The sequence below is a fragment of the Topomyia yanbarensis genome, chromosome 3 (assembly GCF_030247195.1).
Source record: "Topomyia yanbarensis strain Yona2022 chromosome 3, ASM3024719v1, whole genome shotgun sequence".
In the NCBI taxonomy this organism is placed as follows: Eukaryota; Metazoa; Arthropoda; class Insecta; order Diptera; family Culicidae; genus Topomyia; species Topomyia yanbarensis.
This window is the reverse complement of record NC_080672.1, coordinates 172,814,178-172,832,080: the sequence shown is the minus strand read 5'-3', so window position 1 is coordinate 172,832,080 and position 17,903 is coordinate 172,814,178. Positions and strand designations below refer to the sequence as shown.

The window sequence follows — 17,903 nt, the reverse complement described above, 5'->3', positions numbered from 1 at the left end:
CGGTCAAAAAAGTGCGTCGATTTTTTATAACTCTGCTATTTACCTACTGTGTATTTAATCCTTTACTCCATGAAAGCCGCAATGGCTTATAAAGCCACAATGGATGATAAATATATAAAGAGCCGTGTACTTATTTTGACTTATGTAGAAATAATTTATCGCATCATTATTTTTTCACATTTCGAGATTGTTAATTGAAACCAACCAAAAATATTTATTTTCAATTAAAATCGCTTTTCGCGTTCGACTGCTGCATCAAAGCTTTCGTTCGAGATATCAAGCGAAGAGGACGGAACTCACTCGTTCGGTCCCGATACTGCTCCCGGTTTAGTTGTGCACAGCCGGGAGGAAAAAGGATACATGGAACGGAAATCGAAGCACTTGATAGCAGCTGATGTGGGCTGTGAACAAGCGCTACATCAAGAGCAAAGCGGGAGAGATGTTTGCCAGCTTTGGGTGTATGTTTTCAACTAATGTGCTCATTCGCTTTATGTGTGTTGCATCAACATGATAACATAAATATTCGACTAGATGGAATGGGCACATTCATTCCGATTTGAACTTTTATTCAATCGTTTAGCAGCAATTTATGTGAACAAGCAGTAATGTATAGTCCAAGCTTCAACAAAACGCGCACTTCTGTGCACATTTTTACTTTGTGATTGACATTGAATGCAGTAATCTTTCGATGGGGATACGCTTCGGGTTTTATTACAATAACCGTTAGGTTTTCTGTTCGACCGTATTAATAAGCTACCAATTTCCCATCAAATCGGATAAACGACAGGGTATCCTCTCAAGTGAATTAAAGAACAGATAGGAAGATCGATTTATTAAAAAAATCATGAAATTAAAAAAGAGTGGACAGGGTTACCTAGGTTACCGATTTCCATGTACATTGTGAACAGATAGTGAATAGTGCTGAAGATCTCACGTTTTTCTGCTCCGGTTTTTGGCGTATGGCTGGGACGTGATGTTCCGGTGAAAAATTATGCAAACCAGTGTCGATTTCGAAAAACTCCTAATATCTCGGGTAAGAAAGGCTCGCGCACGGACGCAGGTGCCAAGCACTCAGACGCATTCCGATGATGATCGCGAGTAATTAACTGGTGCTTGCCCGGAAAAGGCGGATGTGAGTTCGGTTCGATCTTGTTCTTATCAAGAGGAACTTGGCAGGTTTCAGCAGAGTAGTAAATTCAAGAACGACGGATTCATGATTTGCGATTGCCGAAAAGGTGGACCGAACAAATGCCAAATGGATCTTACATTGCTCATAGTTTAGATGAATGTCCATCGCAGCTACTAAAGGTAGTTTCTTTTCCTTATATATACTCCTCTCAAAGATAAATGGCTACCAGTATAAGGTATGAGGGTAAAAAGGTAAATCTCGAAAGCAATTAATTAAAATTTTATGATGCACTAAATACACGTCAATTTCTTGCGCACTTATTCGTGGCAAGGAATCGAAAGTTTGATAATACTACTGGTATGAATTTGATACTCGTGTTATAGTTGAGCGGGGCTTGCTGAATGGGAATTGACCTCGGAATGTACCGCTAGGTCCCTGAAATGGGTCATTGGAAAATCGGCAGAGCTAACACCTCCAACATCCCGAAATCAAGTTGTTTGCATGGTTAAGCCAACCCATATGCCGAAAACTTTTTTTTTCGAAATACCGCTGCCGGCCAATGACATCATTAAACTCGGTCGAACAATTCCGGAGCTCTTCAATTTTTCCCAAATTAAGAACTCTTTATCATCGGCTGATACATATTGTCTCTTAAGGAGGGGTAAGTATTTCAGCGTGAAAAAAACGAATTTTGCGAATTTTGTTAGAACTTTTCGTGAAGCGATTTGATTAAAAATTTCGCATATACACACCAAAAAATAATGAAATTTAAACGACATGTAAATCAATACGAATGTAAACATACAATTATTGAATCCAACATTTCATTGAAAATTACATTAAAATCAATTGGAGCATCAAACAGCATACAATTTTACACTTTCATACGTGTAATATTACATGTCATTCATTTTACAGCAGTATTCGAGTAAAAATACATTGAAGTGCATTGGTTTTCCGTTTAAAGAAACTGTAATTTTCAATCCACGTATAAAATTATAATAAAATTCGTTGAAGAAAGCACGACAAGTCGTGTGTATTTGTGGTGGAACTTAATTTTACATTTATATTCATGCTCCAAATATGTGCATGAAAATAAACTTAAAATTACAAAATATTTTTTTTCTGTGTACTTCTTCTCACAGCCGTTGTAGAGGTGATGGACAAAAACTACAAACCCCACCCGTGCAGAATTTTATTGGATAGTGGACCCCAAACCAATCTGATTTCGCGGTCCATGATAAATGCATTTGAATCGCAGCAGTTTCCATTAAAGGTAGAAAATAGCACGAAGAGTTACTCGTCAACGAGCAACGTAGTTCAAATCCATATCTAAATATTCAGAGCAAGTCTTCAAGCTTCGATGTTAGCAAATTGGTGCTTCCAACAGGTGTTCAGTTCGCCGATCCGATGGTTCCTGAAATTGCTATTGCCAGGGGAGATAACATTAGCCGAAAATCTTCCTGTACTTAAAGAGACTCAGTTCGGTTAGGTCCTGGGTGGTAGCTATGAAGGCGAAACAACACCTAACCCACGGTGTATTTATTGGAACAACTTTATGCAAAAAAATTCAGCATCTCTGAAACTTCGGAATATGAAAGACTGGACTTTCCTCTTTCATTTGAAACTAAGATCAAAATGATCCGTCGGGGGGTCCAGAGCAACTTTTTTTTAAGTTTTTTTCGTAACAATATTGGTTTTACTACTCGAATTAGTTCATATTTCTGTTTCTAGTTGGTGCTTTAGACATTCGAAAAACACTTAATTGTGAGAATTTGATAGAAAATTTAATTGTCTACAAGTTTTCTGACAACTAAAAATTGATCTGAAATCATCCGGAAAAGTTGTTTAAGATTTTAACGAAGTTATATCTAAGATAGTTTAACATGAGGCCTAGTGGTTTGGAAATATATTTTCTCGAACTTATTTCGCTACCAAAAATATAATTGGGTTTAGTGACATGAAAATATTTGACGGGATTCATTACAACTTCTTCGTTGACAATTCCTATTGACCTTCTGAAAATTAGGATGTTTGACAGAGACAGACACCTATTTATGCTTTTGGTTCAAGTTTGTAATCTTTCCCGATAGGTTCAAGGAACTACCATTCATCGGAAGGTATTGCTTGGTTACAAGGGTTTGTTTATTTATTTTTTAGAAAGGACCATACATCGCATAATTTAGGTTATGATCGTTTAAGTCAGCTATTATAATTCTGCTCAAGATGAAATGTTGGGACACACAGTTTCAGTGGCGTAGCCAGGGGGGGTTTTGGGGGTTATTCGCTTTGATTCAAATTTCTGTGTGGTTTCAGCGTTTACTCATGATTTTCTTGCAGCATATCCCGCGTAAGTAAAAATCTCCAGGTGAAAGCCTCACCAGAAATGGTAACCCTAGTAATTATCGGTTCTAGGGTTTGTTTATGTATTTCATCTAGACTCGGTAGCAGATAACAACTCCAAATACTTTTTCAACATTTAAATAATTAGAACTCAAAATTGCATTTGATAACGATTTCCAATATAATCATAACATAGTTCGCGTAATTCAATATTCTACGTGCATCATAATTTAATTAAAATTCTCAGTATTTGCCCACCATCAAATTAATTCACGGTACTATGTTTCCATTGCTGTTGATGTTTTCTCTGGCTCTCAGGTTAAATCTTCAATACATATCGTGCAGCTGACCTTGAGTTAAAGCCGAAAATAACAAAACATACGAAACGTTCGACTACGCATCAACCGCGTATTTTGACATCCAATTATAGCGGCAACTTTCTTATTTCATTTATCAAGACGGACGCCAGCATTTACGCGACCAGTTTGGATGGAATAAATAAGATCCATTAAACCAGAAATTGATGCCGACTGAAGAGGGTACGGCACAATGGACAGGCGTGGTTTCTACATAGAAAAAAAACGAGCCAGATTATTCATCTGTTTTGATCTGTTACTATAATTCATACTGGAATAATTGATGAATCTATACAAAGTACTTTCTCATCTTTTGCTTTTTATTGTTGAATAGCCGTCATATTAGCATTACCTACACCACACCGCACACCATCGCATCAGACGATTGTCGGGATGAATGTAGATATAGAACTCAGGTCTTTCGAAACGTGGCAACGGCGCCTTATGTTTGTACGTATCTATCGCTAGGGTGGTATTTAAAGCCACATCACGACACAGTGGGTGAGCTGATTTCGTCAAATAGTCCATAATACTGCTTTACCCATCAGAATTCCAAATATTTTATTAATATTTCAAATTGACAATTTCCTCCAACCTCTCACGTGCACGATGGTAGGATGACAACAATTCCTCAATAGTAACAACATTAGCTCGAAGCTTCCCGTGCTTTTTTGTTTTAGGAACAGACATTTCAATAATTTGTGGGCGATGCTGCTGAAGTATTTGACATTTTATTTGTAACTTCCCGGCTAAGCTAGTTTCACTTCCGTAGCGGTTTAACAGCCTGTAATCGTCCTAGTTTAAAATAAAAATAAAACTTGAAATGTTTGTCGTGAAAAAAAAATTAATCGTTACCTGTCCATAAAACTCTTTTAGTTTAACTTGTCGACGTCCCCCTACAAGGAAGGTTTCCAGTTTATCATAAAATCTTTGATTGTTTGTTATATTGATACAATGCAGTGTCGTTTCTATCGTCTGTGTTTGCAAAGGCAAACTGATGTATGCGTTTCTGTAAATTATTTCAAATTATCATGATAACCGTGCAGTAAAACTTTGAACCCCACTCACCCTAGCAATCGTTCGCGCTTCCAATTGTCAATCGATATAATTTCAAAGTATATTTTTACAACATCTAAAATTATATAATTATTACCTCAGAGACACGCATTAATAATTGAAATGAATTTGACCTTTCATATCACTTGTTTCTGGAACTTTCAGTAATATTTCATGGCAATGGCCGTAATGGCAAACACCTTGGAATTCTTTGCTGCTATGCGTGCAACCATCGGTGAATCCATCGACGACTTTTGCCCCAATTGGTAGAGTGTACTTGAATCGCACATGGGCAGTATCATATAAAAGCTCAGTTGCCGAAATTATTTGTAAAAGCACCAAAAATTGAAGTTCGTGGCTTTCTGGACATAAGAAATTATCTCTTGAAAGTCCCTCTCTTAGTGTTAACCTGTTGAACTGGAAAGTAAAGATGCAAAAATTATATCAATAAGAATATAATCTGATAAATACATAAATCTACCTTATCAATCAAATTATCTTGCAGTTTTACAGTCTCTGTTGAACCAGTTAATTTTCTCTTTTGACTCAAGTTCTTTATTCCGAAATGATACATTTGCCGACTATCACCTTGAATTTCCTTATAGTAAGGATTGACCTTCATACAGTTGAAATCTGGGTAAACGAGTAACATTTTCTCCTTTGGATTCCACTTGATTGAAAACAGCAGTACTTCTGATTCGAGATCTGCCATTATAAACATACTCTCGAAATCAGTTCCTTCTTGTTTCAGCTGATATTCACTAATTTGAGCGACATTGGTTAGATCCTCATCTGGTGTATAGTTTTCAGCAGTCGTGTATGTAAAAATCTTGCTTTCGTAATCCTTTGCGATCAGTCCGGATGTTTTGATTGTGTGGTGAAAGTTTTTCTGTAGATCTGTGTTACAATTATCTTTGTTACTGTAGTAGTCGAGTTCATACCGGCTGAATACTTTCTCCTGCCATTCTATTACCAACTGCTCGTTTTCACTATTTGATGGCTCTTTATACGCGTCGGGTTCGATGGTTTGATCAAAATTCGGTATCTCGATTAAAGAATAGATCTGTTTGAACGTGATCCTGCAAAATGATGTATGTGTGTTAATAATATATTGTGTTAGACATGTATGTATTAGTTATATATTGATTTTTACATTAGATAGTATAACTGTATAGTATAACTGTATAATGTACAAATTAAACAAAACTATACCTTTATAACTAGCCGAAGAAATTGAAATTAGACTCGTTTTTACGAACACTTGTTTTTAAACCAATCGGCGCTAGTTGAAGTACACGATGATATACACTAGTTTATCGATAAAAGAGGCGTTGCTTTTTTGCTTTTAATAGATTTCTCAAAAACATTTGATAGAGTATCTCACGTCAAATTACTTTAGAAACTATCACATCAGCTTAGTTTTAATCGTGATGCTGTTTCTCTTATACAATCATATTCGAATTTACGTATACAAGCAGTAGAAATAAATGGCAGTCTATCAAGTCCAATCACCATTTTGTCGGGCGTCTCCCAAGGATCCGTTCTAGGACCGCTACTGTTCTCGTTGTTGATAAACTATTTGCCCTTAGTTCTAAAGTACTGCTTAATTCGCATGTTTGCAGATGATGTACAATTGTACATCTGCTCAACTGATTCCAACTTAGTGGATTGGTCCTTGAGTAATCTGCTCCCCATTAATTCATCAAAAACCAAAGCAACGTTTATTTCTAGAAGGCAAATTCGCATCACGCTACCGGATATAATCATCGACAATGAAAAAATAGAGTATGTTGTCAAAGCTTGCAGTCTAGGCGTGATATTCCAATCAAACCTTGAATGGGATTCCCAAATAAATGCTCAGTGTGGAAAAATCTATGCAGACGACACTTAAGACTTACTGCGGGAATGCTTCATGTTTCTACCAAAACTAAGCTGTTTAAATCACTTTCATTACCTTATTTTTCTTATGGTTTGGAATAAATTTCGAATACTTCAGCTGCTTCTTATAATCGATTAAGAGTATCATTAAACCATTGTATTCGACGGGTTTTCAATTTGTCTAGGTTCCCTAGTGTAACACATCTACAGCGGCAACTGTTGGGATGTTCTTTTAACAGATTTTTCCAATTCCGATGCTATGTCACCTTGTATAATATTATACACAATGGTCCAAACTATCTCCTTGACAAGTTGCAGCTTTTTAGAAGCACCAGAGTTCGTCACTTTGCTCTAATAGCTCATAACTCCTCTCATTATACATTTTTCGTTCGTTTAACCATCCAGTGAAATCGCCTTCCAATTAGAATCAAATTTGTCAATTCAGCAGCAAGATTCCGTCATTAATGTATGGCCTGGCTAAATGAAGGGATCTAACTTGAGTGGGATGAGCGATAAAGTAAAGAATAGGGACTGTGTTATCTGTGTTTAGTTTTAGCATAACATTTTTTTGTATATCGTATGAAAAAGATTGTGACGGGCAACGTAGAATCCGATTGTATAAATTTTATTAGGGTGTTACCTTACTCTACGAGTATATAGAAATATAAATAAATAAATAAATAAATAAATAAATAAATAAATGAAAAAAATTATTAAATAAATAAACAAATAAATAAATATTCGCGGGCGTGGGGAATTCACGATCGCGTGTATCATCGCGAAAGTCCCGAGCGTCACAAAGAGTGATTCCATTTTCAGGAGCTAGCTTCAATTCGGCGCTAGCTTAGTCCGCCCACCAAGTTAGTGTGGGTTTCTGATGATATGAAGTCGAAACGTAAGTTTCAGTTCCATCCATCCATAATTTAGTTATAGGTTTTGTGTTCTCAACTCGCAATGATTGTTTCAAACAATTTTATCCGTAGCACAGAAAAAAATAGTTTTCACCTAAATTTCTCTTCACTAAAGGAAATATAGCATGCCCAGTCCATTTAAATCCTTATATGTTGAATTCATGTAGCCTTCATATTTTCAACAAAATTGTTTGAAATGACATTATCAAAAACTTTGCTGAAGGCACCATGTCTTTTAATATTTTTGAAAAATTAATTCACCATAATTACCTCTATGAGAATTAATCACTAAAATTTCTATATCAAAGCAGGCGCTGTTTTATGTTGATAACTTCCCGAAGTTGTCAAACCTTCAAAGTCAGGGATTATTATATTAGGTGATCTTGAACGTTGAAAATTTTATAGATCATTTATCCCACTTTAAAAGATCGCAATTTTTGACTACATTGACATATTATACAAGAAAATAATCTATAGAGGTTTGAAAACTGTTCCATGTTGATCCTTCTTGTTTATAGACTGGAATGACGTCTGTTAGACTACTAATGTTTTTGAGTTTTCAATAATTTATCAAACTCATATTAAATTTTAAGATTTTTTCAAAAAATTTGCGACTTTCATCAAAACTTCCTCCAAACCAAATTTCTGGCTACGCCACTGCACAGTTTATAATTGAACGCAAACCACAGAAGTAACTGTTCAAATTAGTGGTTAGCGTGAAACGATTCATTCAATTTTTTTCCACAAAGTATATTGTTGGATTTTACGACCATTTCCTATCAATTATGCGAGAAATCGTTAATCAATTGATCCTAGATTATGCGAAATGTATTACTTTTGAAAACAAAATATGATTTGAGTACAAGAAAAACCTTATATACATACAAATCCACGAATATATCCCAAAAAAAATATCTTGATCCAAAAACTCAAAGTTTTTTGTTCACTGTTTATCACATTGAGTTAATTTAGAAAAAGATAATCAGCGTTTTTAACCAAGCATTGCAATGAAATTCGCGAAATATTGCAATGGTGTTAACAGTTTCATTGAGTTTGTTCAAATATAAAGGTTGAAGTTCAGGACAAGTAAATTTTATACGAAGATGCTAACAAAGTAGGAGGTTCATGCAAAAATAGTTATCAGTCATCCCCGAGAACAATCGAAAAAATGAAAAAGAGGGCATACATCATTGAAAAAGCTATTTCTGCGGGAGGAATCACTCACCATCTTGGAAAAGAATATTAATATCATACTAGTTTGGTCAACACTTATCTAATACTTTTCATCCCAAAAATATTATTGGTGCCCTATATCAGGTGGAATCTGGAATTATAATTTTCAGCTAAAAGATGAGACTTTCCAAGCTCTTAAATTCCGCTGAATGCACTGTTCAATTAAATACAGGTATCTGGAAAATGATAAAAGTGCGTGTGAATTGACTTACAAACCACTAGGGTTTCTGTGAAACTAACTTAGACTTAGACTTCGTTAAAACATTAATCAACTTTTCCGGATAATTTCAAATCGGTTTTTAATTGTTAACAAAGTTGTAGACAATTAAAATATCTGTCATATTCTCACTTTTAGTGTTGTTCGAATGTCTAAAGCACCATCTATGGATAGAAATATGAACTAGTTCTAGCTTATCCGCAGTTTTTACAATGAGGTACATGGCTGCAATGAAGAAGAATGCGAGCAAAATTTTCTAAACACTCATCGACGATATGCTTCTGGCAGATATATTATTAAGTTGCCACTCAACGATTGTTTTAGTGAGATCGGCGACTTCAGTGTTAATGCGCTAAGAAAATTCTATGCATTGGAGAGAAGATCGAGTCACCACCATGAATTGAAGCAGCAATATTCAGATTTCTTGAGTGAATACGAAGCTCTTGGGCACTGCAAAGAGATCAATGAATTTAACGATCCACATGACTTATTTGACGTCTAGGACACCAACACAGTTGCAATGTGTATAGACATTTATATATACGCGATGTTTACGTTTCGCCATCTGATTTAGCCTCATTAGGCAAAAATTCCACCCGATTTAACCTCAATCTCGCACTAACACAACTGCACACGGATTAGGTGATAGGCAGATTATTCTTGACGACGCATGACATCGAGCGTCGTACGTATATTGAAATTAACAACGGTTACATAAGGCACGGCATCTGTCCCTTTTTGGCCACAAAGGCCTTTAAGCAGCTGTCCAGCGACGAACGAGAGAAGTTTCCAGTGGCAGCGGATATATTCGATAAGAATTTTTTTCGTTGATAATGGCTTGTTTGGATACGACGACTTATCACACGCACGCGAAGTGCAAAACAAATTAATTCACTTGCTGAAGAACGGTGAATTCCATTTGCACTAGTGGTCATCGAATAGTTTAGAGCTGTTGGAGACCAGAACAGAGATTTATTTTTTGGGGTTGGTGTCTCCAGTAGTTATCATTGGCAAACTTGTGATGCAGCAAACCTGGAAGGAGAATATTGGTTGGGATGTACAAATTACAGGAGAATTTGTTGAAAAAAAAATGGAAATAATTCTTTGCCGCTATCGACGGAATCAATGAACTGCATATACCACGTCAGGTAGTGGTGACCAATGCTGCTCACTTTGAGCTGCATGGCTTCGCGGATGCTTCCCAAGGTGCATTAGGAGCCTGTGTCTATATTCGATCCGTGATCCGTAGTCTTTGTGGGAAATGGAAAGTATTTCCAAAGGCAGCTCTCATAATTCCTCGCAAGGAACTAGCGGCTGCATTACTGCTGCACCGTCTCGTGCGGGCAATTATTTCTTCCTCGAATTTGCACTTCAGAGCAATCGTGTAGTGAAGTGATCTAACAACTAAGTGATTCTCGCATGGTTGAAGAAAAATCCTAGTCTACTAAAAATTTTCGTGCGAAACAGAGTATGTGAAATTACCTCTACTGAAGATAGTTTTGAATGGAGATACGTAAAAACTTTCGATAATTCCGCCGATGTCGTTTCTCGGGGTAAGATAAGAAATCATTTGTCTGTATCATCAACACCATTTCCTACGCTATGGAGCAAGTATATTCATCACCAAATTTTAAGCTCCGACAAGACTGGATTTTCTGTTGATACGGAGAATTCAATTAATTTATTCCATTACTTGACGATAGTAAATAGTAGCTGCTGGAGTCGAGAGTAAAAAGGGGTTAGTGCCAAGATCTGTTCGTTGTCAAAAAATGAATGCAACAAAATAAAAACAATCTAGTATTTATTTCAGGGCCAATCTAAGTTGTAATCTTATCTCAATTTAGTTAGATGGGAAAAATTGAAAGTCGGACTTTTTGAGAAATTACAAACTTCTAATAATAAATTGTTGAAACAGCGATAAATAGTAAACAATTTTGTTGGTCAAATTTGGTTTGGAATGATTTTGAGTTTGAAACTAATATAAAGCTGAAACTAATTTGAAATTTTTCAACAAGTAAAAAGAATCGAAGGGGGTCCGTAAATAAGTACCAGAACATTTTGAACTAATCGATCGCTATTGAAAAAGCGCATTATACGATTCGTTTTATTAACGTAGAATTTATCTAGCGAATTAATGACAATTCGCTTCGCAGTATTTCATTTAATACTTCTATTTATGTATTATCTTATCCGTATCGTCTACACGAACCATGTTCTCAATAAATGTAGAAAAAAACCTGATCATTTCATTGCACATATTTACTAACGTGATGAATATTGCCATTATCTTATATCCTTGTATCGAAACAAAGAGTAGCTGAATATGGTGACAATAGGTTCTACTACTATAATAGGCAAAATACCCTATTGGAATTTGAAATGGAAATAACTTGTAAATATAAGAGGTTGAATATCAAACTGCAGTACCTAAGTAAATGAATGAATTAATGAAAAGAAGCCACCTGAAATTGTTTACGACATGGTGCATACGTACACATTTTGTCGCATTGTGTGGGGCAGGGTGTTTCTTTTATCTATTTGTATCTTTTATCCGGATGTGTGGAATATGCTCTAATCTCTACCGTAAATTGCGTTCAATATACTATGGCAGGAATAGAGCTACAGTGTAGGTAGAACGTATGCTATGAAAATACTCAGATTGCAGCCCAGCTGCACGAGGAACCATACGCTTCAATCTATTGAATTTTCTGCTGGATGCAGAGATCCGGCGATCGGTTGCTTCAACGAAAAGAGTGGTGGATGAAAAAGGCAGCTGCAATTTACCGATTTGAAGGGTGACAGCTCTTTCATAGGTACTATACTGGAGGTTCCTATGTACGGTAGTTTCCAGTTCGAATAAATTTGATTGGAAAACAAAATCGGATTATGGTTCCGGTAAATTGATACTGTGTTCTCGGATCCCGAACGGTGGCAATGGCTATACATTCTTTCAATTCCATTCTAGCATGTTGGACTAAACAGTCTGCATTTGAACGTAGTAGTAGTACAATACTTTCAACATTATTATCTACCACATTTGGTGGTTGTTTGTTGTTTGTGTAAACAGTGTGTAGTGGAGTCAAACTATCACCATATTCTACATAAAAGACGAATATGACTGTTGTCACTTGAACCCAGTCAAGTAAAACCTTTTTCCAATCAAGGCTTTGGTATGACGAACAATCTATAAAATTGTTGTTACCATCATTACTATTATTCAGAGCTGAGATAGGGCAATAAGCCTATGTTGGCGCTCTTTGGGAGAGTATCGCTCCATTTCGTTATTTACTCGGCTGTCAATCAATGCAGAGTCTATATAAATTGACAGCAACATATCTGCTTTAATTCTAAGAATCAGTAATGAAATGACATTTTTTGTTAACTTTACCACTGCGACCACTATTCAGGTTATCTTTTGTGGCCGCACCCGTTTGCTCTACAAGTTACAAATTGCAAAAATCCAGTGCAGTTGGAAGCGAGTTGCTTGTTTGTCCACATGTGTCGTCCCGTAGTAGTACATTATTAATGTAGCTGAGGATCTGTTTGAGACATGTATGCCATACCTCGTGAGGCGTCATAAGATGCCTTCCAAAGTATCGCTTCCTTCGAAGAAATAATACTGCACAATGGTAAAGAATATGTTCCGAGCTCTCGGGCTCGTAGTTACAGAATCGACAAAATGTCATCTTGACTTTTGCCATTTTTTTCCGATGATACTTGACAGGAAAATGTCCTGCCAATAGGCCTGTGATTATACGTAAGTCTTTTCATTTTAGATCCATTAGTTTTTTGGCTCTCGTTATATCTGGATGTATGGATTTCTTAGCATTTCAAGTACCTACTACGCTATGCCACCCGTTTAGTAGTTGGCCTCTTGCCCAAGATGAAAGTTCTAGTTTGATGGCCCAGGTAAGCCTAGAAATGGTGCTGGTAATTCATCGGCCACTTCGTTACCACCCATTCCTTGGTGGCCTGGATACAATCACTTTATTCCGAGTTTCCAGTTGTTGTAAAGATGTGACTCCCAAACCAGTTTAGACTCACATTTCCACGACCTTTTTGCCCACAGTGCTGCTTGGGTGTCCGAGAAGATTGCGATTTTTGCATGCCTGTAGTTTCGTTTCCTGCAGACCTCCGAGCAGGTGTATATTGCATATACCTCTGCCTGGAAAACTTTAGGTCACTTTCCCATCACGCTTCTTTAATACTTGGTCCTATTTTTATCCTTTTCCCATAACTAGAAATAAGACCACCAACATGCAACCTATTATTAACACTAAAACAGCTAATGCTAGATCAATTGCATCTTCGGAGAGTTTGACGGATGCAATATGCCCTTTCTTTTGATATTGTGTATTCGCAGATAAGGGAGATATTTACATTAACCCTCTGGAAGTCACGCTAGTGCACTGAGTGCACGCTGCTCTGAAAAGTTAGCGAAATCGTCTTAGAGCATCAGCCGCTGCTCGTTCAGTGGGCCATATGCGCGACTTCCAGAGGGTTAATTAAGGGGGTCTTCTACTCTCACGGTTTCAAAAAATCAATTTTTTGTGTTTAATTTCAATCTATATGTATCTTAGAATACACCACAGAAAGTATTTGGTGAAAATCATATTCCTTGGTATGTTGCTAGCAACGGAAAGTAACCCATCTCCGGCTGTTTCTGAGATATTAAGCGCGGCACATCACTATGGCGCTTGTCTATGGAAAAACCATTGCTTAAAGAATTCACCGGTTCATTCTTGACGGTTTATGTATATGTGAGCGTCTGTGAATAGTTTCCTGTTTTTTTTTTTTTTGGGGCGAGATTATCATACGGAATAAAGAATGCGTCGAATATGCTGAGAAGCGTGTGGGAACGAGATTACGAAAACTGAAGAAAGAGTACAAAGGTATCGGTGGGAAAGCAAAGGGAAAGTTGTCAGACAAATCAACCGGCGAGCTAACAAAATTTTATGGTCTGGCGATTCAGAGAAAGTCAAATTCTGTAGAACATATGCGAAATGCAATCTGGACTTCCCTCGAACACTGCTCGTCATCGAACGAAAATCCCCAACACTCTATTTGTTCACCCGGCGAGGACAGTTAGTGCAAGGGGTGCCAGGCTGAAGTAAAAGGAACTTTAGAAACTTTCGAACATGTCAGGATCTACGAAAGTCTATCATCTAATGATGTATTAGAAAGATGCTTAGGAACTCACACCCAAAACATCAAAGGGTGTCTGAATAGTGGAATCGGTGCCTTACCATCAAAACACTTGAACAAATTTTGGCAGACAGATGATCAATGTTGCGACATATTTGGCAGTCAGCATCTTCAACCAAGGCTTTTCATCGTTATTACAAGCTATGGAGGTGATGGGAAATACCTTGGGGACAGAAGCTGAAAGATGTGATACTCGACTGGACGGTGAACGTATCACTCGCTCTGAACGCAAAGTGGGTGTCGCGGCAAAACAGGCCCGAATTCAACAGAGGGAGCAAAATGTGGACAACCAAGAACATTTTCGTGATGATGAAGGTGAGCTCTACGGACCCGGTATAGTAGATTAACTAGTAAGGTACTACAATCGAGTTATAGGGGAACTGGGGGTAAGACGGACATATTAAGCATATACTGAAATATAAGCATGTTTTTGTTAACATGTAATACTCTATGTTGTAGCACCATATGTTGGCTTTGGAGTGCCCAGAGGAATTAAATTACAAAAATCAACAAGTAACATTTTTTAAAAGAACTAGAAAACGAAATATCTGCACTTTTTCCAGACTGTAAGTGGTGGGGGTAAGACGGACATGTTGCAGAAAGGATGATCACGATGCAAAATATTAAAATTTACTGTCTGGCAGATGTTTAGAATAGATTGTGGTTCTTCTTAATATATATGTTCAATTCGAGGTGAAAAATGTCGTTTGGGGGTTAGATTTAGAGTTGAAGCAAATGATGTATTTGCTAATATCGTTTTTGCCGTTGTCATAAAGAGAGCTAGACAATCAGTTCCAATGATCAGTAACCATCACTTATACAAAACTGGAAAGTTATATATTAAACGCGTAATTGGTAACATTAGTTCCTCGATTACACACAGCCAGAGTATGGGACCTGCACAAAATCGCCTACCAGGTTCTAGGAATTCCGTATTGAGCCTCGGTCACATTAACGTACATCCTGCAGTCTACTGAATGTGAGACTTCAGCTAACTTGATGGTTCTTCACGTTTGACTGCTTTAATTTCGTTTCTACGGGCAGGGCCTAGTTCAATATGAGTTAGTACCTCTTCAGCCATGGGAAACTCGTGAGTCCCTGGTCTCTATTAGTCACCGATTGATTCATATTGCCACATCCACAGATAACGTGCCAGACAGGTGAATTTCGACAGCTTCTTATTCCGTGGTATCCAAATCGGGTAAAACTACCATAGCTACGAGTTTTTCAATTTGCGGATACTCAGGAATCAGTAGCGTCTAGTTCAATTGGTACGTTCCCCATGTTGATTGAAGATTTATGTTTGCAATGAATCGTCTTTCATGATTTCCCTAATGGGAAGGATTGGGGAAGTGGTTAGGTTAGGGGTAAGGAATATAGCCAAGAGACCACGAACCATTATTTAATGGCTTTGGATATGTTCTATATTCGCATACAAAACATATTTTTTACGGCTTCATAGTTCTATAGAGATCATAAAAGCACATTTAGTGTCGGAAAAAGCGAAATAGTGTGTCAGAATAGAGCTAGTTCAAAAGCATCTTAGTGGCTGTCAGCAATGTTAACATAGAGACGTGTTATTTAAAAGTAACTTTTCTCTTCTTTATCGACAGAGCAAAAAAAAAAAAACTTTCGATGACGTACCCCCCCCCCCCCCCTTCATCGCTTCTTTCGTTTGACATGCCGACTGTTTGAAAGGCACTAAATTGACGATTTAGTGCCTTTAGAAATAGAATTCGACCGCATTCGAAAACCTCGTCTCAATTTGGTATACGCGTTTGATCACTGATCTGTAAAAAGATTCGCATGTATACTTGGTTCAATGCTAACTCTACCTAGATGATTGGTTGAAATTACGCAAACATCTAGTGTGGCTTATATACTTTTTTCGAAAAATCGTGCAGAATTTGCATTTTGATTTTAAGTTTATTGCATCATCATTTATTACACGAAGGCATACGAGTTTAGTTTGGGTGACGCATATGTATATTTGTTATTGTTCAGTGTCTCAAAGCAGTATAAGAAGATTCTATATTTGCATTTAGAGTTTTCTATAAAAGCTTCATAGCATTTATCTTCAAAAGCTTCTTAGCACTATGTCTATGTTTTGTATGTCGATATAGTGCTAGATTTAATGCTTTACTTTTTAGGTGCATTGAAGCATTAAAAGTACGGCTAGTTAGCAATGGAATCGCTAACTTATAGCTTATCTAGAGTTTTAAATTAGTGCTTATGGTTACTTGGGTAACAACACAAAACAATTAAAACAGAGTATTCTGCACCCTCGGTAAGATTTAGAATTTTTATTTTAACAATGAGCGGATATATTTCGTTTCACGAAACAAACACTTCTGCTTGATTGATAGTCTGGAACATAATCAGCACGCTATGTCTAACATGGTGAAATTGTAGGGTGTAAACATTGGCTATCTTTAGCTCCCTTAGTACTTTTAACAATAGATCTTGAAGATCGTCTCTAAAGATAAACAGGAATACAGTTCGACAACAATAGGCCACTTTTTTCCGGTTCATTTCCGATTGAGCTTACCTGGGTATTTACTGGTAGCAATGGAGCAGTTTCTGTTGTAGCTTTTGTTGTAAGCAAAAGGAGAAAGTCGAAGAATCAGTTCGAAGTTCTCTTTTAAAATTATTAAATCGAAAAGATTTTCAATTTACATAAGTTTATCTCATATTGAATCCAAGAAAACCATTTCTAATCGTAGATTTTATGCAGGTTTAATTAATCAACAATGTGATATGTCTAACGCAGGAGCCGGTTTTGATATGCTGTGAGAATATGTAGAACCCGACAATAATATAGACACAGAATGCAATAATAAAACTCAAATTAAACAACTGCGAGTATAGTGGGCTACCGAGTACTGCTGCTATTGGATATTTATTTTATTTATTTATTTATTTATGTTTATTACCTTCACCAACAGGCCCCTTGGCCCCAATGGTGGTTGCTTAAACTAATTACATTTTAAAATTGACAACATTTTCACTTTTATCGCATTCCGCGTCCTGTTGAAGTCAAAGGCCGTCGCCACACTGTTAAAAATTCGTTGGAGTCCGGTAACAGCGCTCTGGTAACCATAGTTGGTTCTCCTGAACGGAACTCGCAGAAGGGAGTTATTGCGTAGAGCTCGAACGCGGGCTTGAAGATCCAGACGTCCGAGGATTGTAGGGCAATCCACTCTGGCAGAAAGTAAGTCCGAGACGAACAGGGCTCGAGAGCAGTCCCTCCGAATGCTGAGTGTATCGAGATGTATTAGCTGGCAACGGTTTTCATAGCTCGGCAGCTGAAATCTGTTTCGCCATGGGAGATGACGAAGGGCGAAGCGTATGAACCTGCGTTGGGCAGCCTCGATTCTGTCAATCCCGTTCTGGTAGTACGGATTTCAAACAGCTGAACAATATTCTAACGTTCAGCGGATCAACGCGCAGTAAAGCGATTTAAGACAATATACGTCCCTGAAGTTTTTCGCTATTCGGAAGATGAACCCAAGCTGTCGTGATGCCTTATCCACGATGTATGACGTATGTGTTTTGAATGTTAATGCCGAATCCAT

At 37.2% G+C, this 17,903-nt stretch overlaps 1 protein-coding gene across 1 annotated transcript; it reads right to left on the bottom strand.

Annotated features, from left to right (window-relative positions):
* Nucleotides 1-3,474: 3,474 nt before the first annotated feature.
* Nucleotides 3,475-11,407, bottom strand: LOC131687387 (tectonic-like complex member Mks1). Its single transcript, XM_058971471.1, has 6 exons — nucleotides 11,391-11,407; nucleotides 5,366-5,963; nucleotides 5,019-5,301; nucleotides 4,897-4,960; nucleotides 4,684-4,837; nucleotides 3,475-4,623 (listed from the first exon to the last, which is right to left on the bottom strand). Exons 1-6 carry the CDS (start codon nucleotides 11,405-11,407, stop codon nucleotides 4,393-4,395), a joined length of 1,347 nt encoding a protein of 448 aa, XP_058827454.1. The 3' UTR covers nucleotides 3,475-4,392.
* Nucleotides 11,408-17,903: the final 6,496 nt, after the last annotated feature.

What these genes read in the sequence shown, in the direction of transcription:
- LOC131687387 (XM_058971471.1), bottom strand. An exon ending in AAGATAATTTGATTGATAAG is followed by an intron (nt 5,302 to 5,365) that starts GTAGATTTATGT and finishes TTTACTTTCCAG; the next exon opens with TTCAACAGGTTAACACTAAG. An exon ending in AAGCGCGAACGATTGCTAGG is followed by an intron (nt 4,838 to 4,896) that starts GTGAGTGGGGTT and finishes AATAATTTACAG; the next exon opens with AAACGCATACATCAGTTTGC.